This window comes from Colias eurytheme, chromosome 8, assembly GCF_061535395.1.
Source record: "Colias eurytheme isolate Ceu_HAF_F1 chromosome 8, ilColEury1 Martin Lab GWU primary, whole genome shotgun sequence".
NCBI lineage: Eukaryota > Metazoa > Arthropoda > Insecta > Lepidoptera > Pieridae > Colias > Colias eurytheme.
In genome coordinates, this window is record NC_142987.1 from 9,335,226 (window position 1) to 9,348,971 (window position 13,746).

Here is a 13,746-nt window from a genome sequence, read left to right on the forward strand (position 1 = left end):
AAATTTAACCAGGAAAATTAAAAAAAAAAACATTTTTTAGGTCATAAAGAAGTTTCATTTCTTACGTGTGTACTCTAGTACACGCATACATTTATTTATAAAAATCCATTATAGGTATACATACACTGGTAAACCAGTTATTATCCAAAGAAAGAAGAGAAAAATCCAACAAAGCAAAATTAATTAAAATCCGTTCAGCCGTAACTAATATAATCAAAACATAATGATATCTTTTTTTTTCATTTATATTTAAAACGTAATAATATTCATTAGAGTTTTCCATACAACAAATATACCAAGCGATTGTAATAAACCTTCCAGAAGTTTCGAGAACGAAGATCGTTCTACGATTGTATAGTTCTAGAAAGTTCGCTAAAAACGCTCGACGCAATAGATATCTGTATGTCCTCGCGTCCATAAAGCGGCTAGCCGTTCCTGCAAAGTTGTGCTTAGTTTTATTATTCTTGTGTATTGCTGTGGGGATTTTTGCCGTAATTCCATACTAACACGAGCCGGCGTTTGCCGACGAAAAGTGCCCAAGATTTACTTTCGCTGGACTATGAGTGACGTTTTTAGTGGGTTTTTCTCTTTGAATTATCCATACTTACTGCAATTTACTATTATTTCTCCAATATTGAAAAACCTATAAGTACTTTTATATTATAAAGCTGAAGCAGTTTGTTTGTTTGTTTGAACGCGCTAATCTCAGGAACTACTGGTCCGATTTGAAAAATTATTTCGGTGTTAGATAGCCCATTTGTCGAGGAAGGCTATAGGCTAAGTATATTATCATCACGTTAAGACCAACAGGAGAGGAGCGATGCGGGTAAAACCGCAGGGCACAGCTAGTCGATTGTAACTTATATACTTAAACGTTATTACTCTTAAATAAAACACTTCCGTGAAATGATTTTATCTTAGAATAGGGTGTTTTGAATGTAAGTGGTGATTCCGTGTAATGGCGGGAGATATTATTAATTTCGAATCCTATGCACGTACTAAATTATGTACATAGGTAACTTTTTAAATTTTACCAAAAATATACTGAATATAAAAGTTGAATGAAGATATAATTTATTTTCGTAAATCCTTGCATTTGACTCAAACAAATTATAGAGAAAAAATATGTAGAGATTACAATTTCATTTATAATGATATCGGTATGTAAACTGCATATTATTCTGAATAAACTGATACAATATAAGAAAGTAAAACAAAAATCGAGGATATCCGTGGGGATTATACAAATGTCGATCTATGTATTATAAGCGCTGCAGCGCTGCAGGATTTGGTCAATAAGATTCACATCGGGAAGGACTTAAGCCTCAATTGTTTACCCAATAGCTTTACATATTGTAGCAGCTATGCAGCGCTGTTTAACAAGCTAGTGAACTAATTTGCATGTAAAACGCTTACCGCGACCTACGCTAACAATGGCTCCTAGAGGATTGCAAGCTGCATTGGTTATAAACATGGATATTTTATCCTTGTGCCAAGGATAATGCAAGCTATGGAACTAAATTTAGGACTTATAGATAGCATTGCATACTATAGGGATAATATTATTATCTTTTTAGCTTCTATATTATGTACCTACGTATGATTTAATCAAAACAGTTTAAAGTTAAATGCTGGTAATATTTCAACAAAATACCTGTAATGTTTTTTTAGGTTACAGAATGATACCTTATAAGGTTACATAAGTGAATTTTATGAAGTGTATCAAAAGGTTTGTATTTATGAGGAACCCCATAAGTAGTTAAAATATATTCATAAAAGATATTATTGTATTTATGTGTTCAACAAAAGTGTTGGCACGCAATTACGCATATAATAATTATTGTCCTTTTTGCATTGCCACAGGCACTGTATTGCCTATGGTATTGCCTCACAACGCGAAGCGTCATCATAAAATTGTTGAAATAGGTACTCGAAAGATAAGAAAGTCATAAAATAAAAAAATGCATGCAACTATTTGACAATGAAAAACTTCAGTTGTGACTACTGGTTTTTAACTTGTTTAATTTAATTTATGTGGTAGAAAATGAAAAAGGTGTAGTATAGGTAATGATTATTTATATATCAAGACAATCTTAATGAATGATAAATATAATCATACGTTAAATAACATTACTCTGATAACCTTCATATACATATATAATATATAATCGCTTGATAATTATATCATAAGTGTCGAGGATTATAACCAGTCAAGATGTCTTACGATATTAAGAATAAAATCGTCGCGATTACCGGCGCAGCTTCTGGAATTGGATATGAAGCAGCCATTAAATTTATCCAAAAAGGGGCTAAAGTGGTACTCATACTTGATTTCAACGAAAAGCTTGGAGCCGAAGCAGCTAAAACTTTAAATTCAAAATTCGGTGACAACAAAGCGATCTTTTACAAATGTGACGTAAGAACTGATGTCGAAACAGTTTGGAAGAAAATAATTGATGACCATAAAAGTATAGATGTGTTAGTGAATAGCGCTGGTGTTTTAAATGAAAAGTATCCTAAGAAAACGATAGACATCAATGTGTCAGCGTTAATAGAATGGTCGCTGAAGTTTTGGGAGTTCAATCGTAAGGACAAATCAGGGAATGGTGGAACAATCATTAATTTGGCATCAATTTATGGATACAGAGTTGACCAGTACATCCCCATTTACCAGGCTTCAAAGTTTGCAGTAGTGGGATTCACAAAATCGTTAGGACACGAGTTCAATTTTAATAGATCTGGAGTAAGAGTGCTTGTCGTATGTCCTGGCTTCACTAGAACTCCTATGCCAGCAGACATACAAGTATGGGACGATGAGATTAAACAAAATTTGATAGATTTTACAAAAACACAACTTTGGCAGAACCCAGATGTAGTGGCTGACGCAATTGTTGAAGTGTTTGAAAAAGCAAAGAGTGGAACAGCATGGAACATTGAAGGCGGTAATCCTATTAAACAAGTTTAGTCACATCTGTGTTTTTTTTAAGTTTGTTGCTATAGTATATATTTTATTAATTATATGTGATACCATTTTCAATAAAACAAAACATATATTTAAATGCATAAAAGTGTGTGATGAATAAACAGGAAATTATATAATTTAATTTAATTTATATGAGGATGATGTATTTTATTTTTTATATTTTACTTTCTATTGAATATTTAAAATCTTTCTTTTGTTCTTGAAAAGCCTTAACAATAATCCTTGAAATCCTTGGTTTGTAGTATGGTAGTGTATTGTAAAATTCCTATAAAAGGTGGTCAAAATTCAGCATATTTCATAACTGAACTCAAAACCGCGCAACAGTTTTTTATATTACATTAATTGTCTCAAGCGAAAATATTTGAACAGTAAAATCAATAGAATCGTAATTTCACCGATCTTAAAATCATTGTTGAACAATTGCTTCACCGGATAGATAATAATGAAGCTGTAACAATAATTGGAGAACTTTATAGCATTGTGGAAGGAACAATAAAAACGCAAATTAAACCAGATATCGAGGCATCTTTGTCTTTACTGACTATTATAATTGGCATACCGTTGCTGGGGTGCTCATTTTTTATATTTATTTTTGTTAGTTCATTGTAGCTTTTTAATTGGGTAGAAGTGTCATCATAAATTATAAAACCAGATTTAGGCAGTTTATTTAGAAAGCCTTGAAGAGTGTACTAAATTATCATCTTAAGATACCAAAAATGTTTTCTAAGAATAGTTATTATAATTTATATATATTCTATGAAACTTTTAGAGGATTTTATGAGTATCTCAGGAAATTGATAATAGAATGACCATTTAGCAAAATGTGCAATAGTTTAACAATTTATTCTCTAAAAATATTATGCCATATAGTGTGGCTACCGTACAAGATGGTTTATCGAAAGATAAGTGAGTGTTTTGTTTTTAATAAAGATTTTGTATTACGTTAGCTCAGTTCGGTTAGAGCGCAAAAAGTTCATAAAATCCATATACCTTATCTAAATTGGTCTCTTTTGCCCCATTCCTTGGCTTATGAAAAACTCTGTTTCCCAGTACTCTTGCGAAAACATAGAAGCTTTTTTCACGTAACTGGAATTTAAAATTCGTTAAAAAAACCTTAAAAACTTCAATAAGTGCAATTTCACAGCCCTAACCAGACGTCTTCTGCAATAACATTACCATTTAACTAACATTTGAACCGTTTAAACTTATTTACAACGTTCAATGCCGTTTTTTCCCTCCATTAAACTCCATTTACGGGCAGCCTAGGCGGATACGATCACAAATTTAATTAGGGCATCCGATAATCATACTTTATTCCCTCGTTTTGCTGGTAAATATCTCCGACTTTCCCTATTAGTACGGAGTTGATGTTTATTAGATCTGGCAGCCCCGAGTTCCCCCATTAGGCACTAATTGTTTTCAGAGTTGGGTAATGGGAGTTGATTAAAAGTATCAAGGCAGTTTTTAAGAATTTTCCAATTTATTGTGTACTGAAATTAGTTAGAGAGCTATTTTTGAAACAAGGATAAATAGGATACTTGAAACTTTACCTTTATTTTTGGTTCTGTAAGCTGACAGTGATCTAGGGGCTTACTATTACAATAATAGGTAGGGATTGCATATGCAATCCCTACCTATTATTGTATATTTGTATATACAAATAGACATAAATTTGAGAAAGGATACTTCCTGTATTTTGTTTGTACGTTTATACTACCTAACATTTAATTTGATGAAAATAATAAAGATTGAGAGTTTGGTTAGGATGGTATTTCTTAACAGAATTGTCATGCTGACCGTGTAACAACGAAGGCTAAATTTAATTCACCAGTAATAAAAACATTCTTAATGCAATCACTTCGTTCATTTATCTCGTAAGATAAGAGTGACCTCGACATTGTATGATAATGTACACATTATTGAATATCTTAAACAATAGATTAACAAGTTAATCCTCTTTTTATAAAATCCGTTTAGTTACTTGCATGCTTTACTAGACCTAAACTTTTTATTTAACTCTTTGATCATAACAACTGCTCAATTATTAAAACTACAGGCATTAGAATTACTGCATACTACTAACTGCATTAGAATATACCTATACTTTTCGTTCAGTTTAGTTAACATAAACAACAAACAATCCACCATACAATTATTTGGATCCCATGAACTATAAAAACAAACGCGAGGTATTTTTCGCAATATCACGAATGAATCCACTTCAGTAGGAATGCTCAATGAATTTAGCATTCCGTGCGGCTGGCACGCCGCGCGAGCGTTTATGCTAAGCGGATGTTTGAGTGTGGCCCATCTGTAAGGGTTAAGGTTTTAGTGAGATCTTAAGGAATTATGTGATGAGGCGGGTAAGCACTAAGCACACATCGAGTAGCTTCAAGAAATATCTGCGTAAAGCAGCTCGGACCGTGTGGATGTGGCTCTTCCGAGGAAAGCACGTGTGACGTCATTTTCCAGGACTCAGCTACCTGCCTCTCATTAATTTGATAAGGTACGTCCACACAGAGCAAGCAGCCTCGTGGAGCTATTGCTACGTGAAGCAGCTCGATGCATGTGGATTCGGCCAAGAAAAGCGCGTCTCATTTCCTGTCAACTACGTCTGCACTGACCGAGCTACTTCGCTCAGCAGTTGCTTCTTTATGGGGACCAACATATACTAGATCACGGAATGACATGATAAGCGTGGATAAATATTTCTAGAGTGGTAGAGACATATCAGACAATGCACTGCAAACTAGCTCTATATAAGTAATTGTGTTAATTATTGCGTATGCGCATAACCCATCCTCACTACTCTACCATTATTATAATATGCAGTTAGCAACTGCAGTATAACCAATTCAAACATATATTTATTCAAGTAGAATTCTTATAAAAACACTTTCGAATCGTCATAACATTTTTAACATTTACCAACGATTCGGAAAGCAGTATCTATCGAATGTAAATATCCATATATTTCTTATAACTTGAGCCACGCAATCCTGTCGCCTCCAATGACGCGCGTCACTCTGCAAGTGACGCGTCGCTACGTGATTAATACGATGTCACTGCGATATTCGAAACTCTTCCCTAAACAACCACATACTAGATGTGTACAGAACAAGCGCGCTTTGTAAATGCACAAAATCATATAGTTTTCATCACGTTTGTGTACTCTGTGGATGTTTACTGCAACCTTGTTACCGCTTGGAACGTGATGCACATATGGTAAATATATTGGTTATATTATTCTACGTTTATTTGTAACAAGTATAAGATTAAAGTTTGATATAGATACTTACTTATAATTAAGTGACTATGTAAGATTGAAGTTTATTATTTTATAAATTCGATTAATTTATGTGTGAGGTTTATTTTATAAATAAAAGGTACGTGGTAGCACTGGTAGGACTGTTCAAAAGGATCCCAGATATATCCTTATAATTATAAGATTTTGTATATGTGTTACCTAGTGATTGAGATGGATAACTTACACAAAGTAACCTATGTAATGAGAGGTCAATTCAATAATCTGACTTAGGGCCGATTTTTCAATGCCCAGATAAACAGCTAGATAGACTTTATTCTTCAGTTAACAAAATATTCAATTTTTCAATAGACGAATAGGACTTATCTATCGAATAACTACGTTATTTGAGGAATAAATCTATTTGCCGCTCCAACGGCCAGATAGCGCGCTATTCGACGGTTAGGCGTTTGAGTTGACAACTGACGCGTCAAATTTGGGATATTTTCGTATGTCATAACATAGAGCGTAGGATTATTAACAATTAAACCTCTTTCTATATAATTATTAGCAATTAAAATCATATTGATATTGATGTTTTTGATAGTACTGATGACCATGCCATTGAAAATTTGCCGAACGCTGCCTTTAAGTATGTCGTTTCTATCGTAAAATATATAAATTGAAACACAAATTTAACCAAACTCTTTGCTCGAATCAAAACAACAATCATAGAAGACAAGAGAGTCATAATGACGGTTGTTGACAAATTGCAAGAGTTGACTCTATCCCGCTCTAACCTGACTAATTTAATATTTTTGTTTCGCCACTCCGAGAGCAGAGCTGCCAATATGGAAATATTTGGTCAGATAGTTATTCATCAAATAAATCACGATTGACAGTCGCTCGGCGCCAGCCGTGTGAGCTGTACGTGTTGTTTACGCGCAGGCGCTTCACGTCGTATAAAAATGTCTGACAATGCGTGTGCGATCGAACCATGCGGTAGTGTGTTTAACGAAGAATCGGGTGGCGAACTATTTGGTTTACACCCTATGTCTGCGGTTATGTCTTCGGACGAATCAATACATCGTAAACGGGTGAGAGATTATAGTGATTTAGACAATGATGATTTCATTGAGGTAAATAGAAAATCGAAGCGGTTAATTAAGAAGCAGTCGAAAAGAAATGCAGTAAACGACATTCAGGTAACGAACAATAGTTCGATTCACTCTCAATGTTCGGATATAATATATGAGGTAACTTTGACGTCAAAAGATCAACTTCCTAAACAAATCGCTTTCGCAAAACTGTTAAGGGACTTGAACATTAAGAATATAGTAAGAATTAAATTTAAAAGTAATTATAAAGTATCGATTGCTTTTGGAGATAAAGAGAATGCTGACCTTTTAATACAATGCGAAGAATTAATTAAGAGAGATTGGAGATGTTATAGAACTGATGAGCTGAAATTTTGTTATGGTATAGTGAGGCAAGTAGATTTAGACACAAGTATAGAAGAGTTAAAAGAAATTTTTGTATGTGAGAGTGAGATAGTGTCTTTGCGGCGTTTACGTCGTCAAAATAGTGAAGGAATATGGGTTGACAGTGAAACTATTCGAATTTGTTTTAAGAGTACCGCTATACCGCCTTATGTTTCTGCATACGGTTGTCGTTTTATAGTGGAACCGTATACATTTCCAGTCTCGCAGTGCGCGAATTGCTGGCGCTTTAGTCATATTAAAAAATTCTGTCCACATAAAAAAAGAGTGTGCCCTAAGTGTGGTCTTAACCACGAGAATTGTGACACAAAATTTTTCAGATGTGTAAATTGTGGCGGTCCACATATGGCGATTGAAAGAAGTATATGTCCAGAATTTAAAAAAGAAAAAGAGATAAGATGTATAATGAGCGTGGAGAACTGTTCATATAAAAAAGCATTGATGGTGTATACAGAGAAGATGAAAACAGGTTCTTTAGGAAGTCAGGATACAATAGTGGAGAATACAAGTATAAATATACCGAATGATATGAGCGTCGATAGGAATGTTGAAACTTACAGTGGAGCGGTATTAAACCAGAATAAAAAACATATAGATAAGGAATACACTAACGATCATCAATTTTTAAATAAGGAGTCAGAGAACATTTCAGTGAAAGAGGGACAAGAAGTTAAAAAAAAATGAAAAATAAACCCAGGAAAAAACGTGATGATAGAGAGAAAACTGCAGATCAGGAAATAAGTCAGTGGAATTCGCAAAGCATCAAACCAAAATTGTTAGAGTTAGAATGTTTGTTGATACAGAATAAGATACATATAGCCATCTTAAGCGAGACTTGGTTGAATGAGGAAATAAATATAAATATGACTAATTATAATATGCATAGAAAGGATAGAATTGATTCATATGGGGGGGTTGCAATTTTAGTTCACAAATCAATCATAACTGAAGTAAATCATGTTAACATTAATAATCCTGGAATAGAAGCAGTAGCCTTAAAATTATTAAATTGTAAATTTATTCAAAATATAGTTTCCATTTATTGTCCGTCATCAGTTAGAACAACTCAATCAGATTGGGATGAACTTTTTTCTTTGTATAGACATAAAACGATAATAGCCGGAGACTTTAACGCGCATCATACAAATTGGTCTTCGAAAAGTGATGTCAGGGGTAGTCAGGTGTTAGATGCTTCACTAGATAATGATTTTATTGCTATGAATACAGGAACCGCAACTAGAGTTAAATTAGTTAATAACCTTGTACAAGAGACTTCTCCGGATATTACATTTGTTACGTCTGACGTTATTGCAAATTTTAAATGGGGTGTAATGAATGAAAATCTGGGTAGTGACCACATGATAATTAAAGTTTCTGTAAATTTTGAGGATGTTGGCCACTTTGTTAAAAAGAGAAATTTTAAAAAAGCTAATTGGACAGATTTTTCTAGGGCTCTCGAACTCGCGTTACTAGAATATAGTATAGAATCTGAGAGTATTCAAGCTGCTTACGATAGATTTGTTGAAATTATAAATGAAGCTGCTGACAAACATATTCCATTTGTAAAAGTAAGCATTGACCCTGAGAATAAATTCAAGCCTAAGTCATACTGGAACCCATCTCTTTCTCATTTAGTTGCCCAACGTAGATTAGCTTTAGGCATATTTCGACGAAATCCAACTCCACATAATCTTACAATATTGGAAAGTAAAAATGAATTATTTAAATCTGAATTAAGAAAAGCTCGGTCTATTGACTGGCAGAAATTTTGCGATTCTATTAATGAAAATACTACGTTATCAGATATGTGGCATAAAGTTAAATGGATCAAAGGTAATCGGAATTCCCGATTTAGGGCTCCGACTCGGGATTTACAAGAGTTACTATGTAAATTAGCTCCTGATTTTGTCAAAGCACGTAAGCCAGAATTATCATCGGTAAATAATTTACTTGAATCATCTTTCAGTTTAGAAGAGTTAGAGGTGTATCTCAAAAAGAAAGACACGTGCCCAGGAAATGATAGTATTACTTATTCTATGATATTTAATCTCCCGGAAATAGGTAAACGCCATCTGCTTAAAATTTTTAACGATATATTCGATACTGGCTATATTCCTAAACAATGGAGGGATATTAAAATTGTACCTATACCTAAGTTAAATTCAAATTTAAACAGCGAAGTCAAATTGAGGCCTATTTCCTTAATATCGTGCATATGTAAGATATTTCATAATATGATTGGTAAAAGATTAGAATGGTATGTGGAAAGAAATAGTATTTTGTCTGTTCATACAACAGGGTTTAGAAAATCGCGTTCTTGTCTAGATTCAGTAGCTTGCCTTGTCTCGTCAATTCAGATTGGTCTTACTAAAAATATACCGACATTAGCTTGTTTCATTGATGTAGAAGGGGCGTATAACAATGTTCTTACAGAAGCCGTAATTAAAAAACTAGACCTTTTAAATGTGAGTTATAAAATGTGCAATTATTTTTGGGAGTTTTTAAGTGAGATACATCTACTAATTAATAATTCTGATTACTGTAATAATAATAGTAATAGTAGCTGTAGTAGTAGTAATCTTTTGGTTAGGTGGGCGTCTAACGGTTTGTGCCAAGGCGATCCAATATCTCCTCTTCTTTTTAATTTGGTTACTGCTGAGATTAGTAAAACCATTAGTGTAGGAATAGGTCAGTACGCTGATGATTTTGTGATATATTCGAGTAATCCCGTTATTAATAATAGCGTTCAGGACATTCAAAATGCATTAAATATTTTAGTATCCTTACTTCATGATATAGGTTTACAGGTATCGGTAGATAAAACAAATTTTTGCCTATTTAGCAGGGGACGAAGACAACATAATATTACTCTTAAAATCAATAATTTAGATTTAAAATATAATGAAAATATTAGATATTTGGGTGTTTGGCTGGATCGCTCTTTACGTTGGGGTAGGCACATAAATGAAATCTGCGGCAAAACTCAAAAATTCATCAATATATTGAAAGTCTTAGCTGGTAGCGGTTGGGGAGCTCATCCTAAGCACTTAAGAAGGCTATACATATATAAGTATCATTAGGAGTAGAATTGATTTCGGTAGCTTTTTATACGACAACAGTGCACAATGTCATGTTTTTAAACTTGATAAAATACAAAATCAAGCGTTAAGCATTATTGGTGGCTTTATTAAATCCACGCCAGTGCACGTAATGGAAAGTGAAATATGTATTCCTCCGCTAGCTATACGTCGGAAATATTTGGCTTACAAATATTGTCTTAAAGCCAAATCCTTTTGTAATAATCCCGCTACTAGTCTTTTGGACAAGCTCGGTGCTCTTTGTACAAATAATTATTGGTCTAGAAAAAAGCAGCCACTGTTGGCGTTAACTTACATAGAAATTAAAGATGAGAGGCTTTTTACCTCTAACACTTTAGAATTGTTTCGGTTTAAAAATTGGGTCCCTGGAGCAAATATTAAAGAATATAATATATGTGATTACTTGGATTGTATACGGGATTCAAAAAAAAATTATAATTCATTGGTTTTAAAAAATGAAGTTGTTCGTGAAATTAATATTAAGTATAGTCATTGTTTTAAAATATTTACGGATGGATCAAAGGGCACCGGGCTGCCCTCCGGTTGTGCTTATATCGATGTTACTTCTAAAGTAAAAGATTGTTATAAAAATTCGTCGCCTGTTTGTATCATGACTTTGGAGTTGTTTGCTATATCAGCAGCTTTATCCCATATTCTAGATAATTATAAGGCACAGGATAGTGTAGTTATACTTAGTGATAGTAAAAGCGCTATATAACATTTATTGCACTGTCTAAATGGGACTTTTAGAGGCTATCCTATGGCATATGATATTATAAGTAAATTAATTAAGGCAATTGAAAATAATATAAATGTAAAACTGCAGTGGATACCTTCCCATATTGGCTTAGCAGGGAATGAGGAGGCTGATCGTTTGGCAAAGGCAGCAATCAGTGACGGTTCGGAAATTTATATTCTTCCGAATCACTATGAACTTTTACCTAAATTTAAATTTTTATGTTTGGAGCAGTGGCGCGAGTATTTTGATGTCCGTTCAAAAACAAAGGGTATTTGGTACAAAATAATGCAAAGTCAGCCTCATCGTTCTCCTTGGTTTGTTGGAAATATACCGCGCAATATTGTTGTGTTGGCACATAGATTGCGTTCCGGGCACATGCCATTAAGAGCTTTTGCACATATGATGGGTAAAATAGAGTCTCCTTTGTGTATAATTTGTGGAAAGACCGAGGACGTGCATCATGTGCTTGTGGAGTGTGTCCGGAATGAGACGAAACGTGTGGAATTATTTCAAAAGCTAGATGCTTCGCGGGCCAATATGGGAATTTTTTATAGCTCGTTATCCAACCCTTGCTCGGAGGAGGCAGGGTTGGTGTATGGCATGGTGGGAGATTTTCTTTCAACGTATAGCGCTGGCTCCTAGGCGTTCTCATTGTTATTTAGATATATATAATGTTTATTAATTTGTGTTTAGTTTGTAAGTTGATTGTTACAATGGGGCTGCCATGAACATTCGTTCAAAAGCCTTGAATAAATGATTTAAAAAAAAAAAAAAAATCACGATTGAAAAATAGGCGAGCCGTTATGAGTTAGATAAATAATTGAATAAATCTATTCGAGGGGTAGTTATTAGACTGTTTATCTCGCGATTGAAAAATCGGCCCTTAATTATCTCATTAAACACAACATAACATACATTGTTTACAACACATTATAAAATAACATCATAATATCCCCGATCATTACTAAGAATACACATTTGCTTCAAACGCACAATAAATAATAAGCTATACAACAAATTAGCATTCTCTATGAGGCCTAATCGTTCGAGAATAATACAATCAACCTTAAATTATTTCCCTTACCCCACTTAATCGCTACAAAGAGCGAAGAAACACGTAAATCCCCGCGTAATTATATTTGGTTCTTCGGGATAACCCGCAAAATTGTCGACGAAGTTTTTGGCAAAACACAGGCCCGTATTTGGGTGGGTAAAAAATTTATAAGTTGGTTTCACATGCATGCAATTAATTTTAGATATAGATTTTGTGAGGTTAACTAATAATTTAGGGTTATATTTCTGTGCCTCCAGTGAATAAGGGAGTAAGACGAGTTATTCCCTTTGGTTTTTATTGCACCATTGGATTCAGCTCGTCAAAATACACAACATATCAAAAGGTCATATCTCTAGCTGCGTCCTAACCCATTTTTTCGAATGACCCAAACGGTATAAGTAGGGTGTGATTAACGGTATAAGTTACCTTATCCATCATTTTAGGCAATCGCAAAGGAACTATTCGTCTCGAGTCAAAAGTACCCACGAACACAAAGACGTATGTGTAGTTATACTTTTTGAATAAAGACTTAATTCATTTTGTTCCATCAGTCCTAACACTATTTTAGTATAAACGCATTTGTGTCATTTTTCTAACATGAGCATAAAGGAACAACTCTTTTAGTGTCATTGGTTCAAGCGACGACATGAGACAGTTTGGCATTAATGCCGTGTTTCTATTGGTCTATTAATTGATTACTGCACGGAAACAACACACCATACCTATTCCTTATTATTTTTAAATCGTTTTTTTCAATAAATCTCCAACAACAAATCTTTATATTTTTTAAAAAAGGTATTTATCAGTTAACTTGGGATACTAATATATTTCTACGGAAATTAACTATTTTTTGCAATAGATATTAAAAATACAGTTAACACATTAAGTGCATTTAATGATATTATACTCTTTGTTTATATAAATACAGAACGATAATTGAATCATCTAAAAAAAGCCAACAAAAATGTTAAACTTATATTTTCTTCTTAAATAATTGGGTAAGTTTTTAAAAAAAAACTCGTTATTAATTTTTTTTTTAAATTATCTAACTACAATAATCAAGACAATAATATCAAGTCTATAATAGTCGCATAAAAAAAGTATTTATAACTAGGCTTGACAATAATTA

General features: G+C 33.5%; 1 protein-coding gene across 1 annotated transcript; it reads left to right on the forward strand.

Annotated features, from left to right (window-relative positions):
• The first annotated feature begins 2,198 nt into the window (after positions 1-2,198).
• On the forward strand, positions 2,199-2,968 carry LOC149906718 (15-hydroxyprostaglandin dehydrogenase [NAD(+)]-like). Its single transcript, XM_090104574.1, has one exon. It carries the CDS (start codon positions 2,216-2,218, stop codon positions 2,963-2,965), a length of 750 nt encoding a protein of 249 aa, XP_089960700.1. The 5' UTR covers positions 2,199-2,215; the 3' UTR covers positions 2,966-2,968.
• Positions 2,969-13,746: the final 10,778 nt, after the last annotated feature.

What these genes read in the sequence shown, in the direction of transcription:
- LOC149906718 (XM_090104574.1), top strand. Translation starts at nt 2,216, where the DNA reads ATGTCTTACGATATTAAGAATAAAATCGTCGCGATTACCGGCGCAGCT.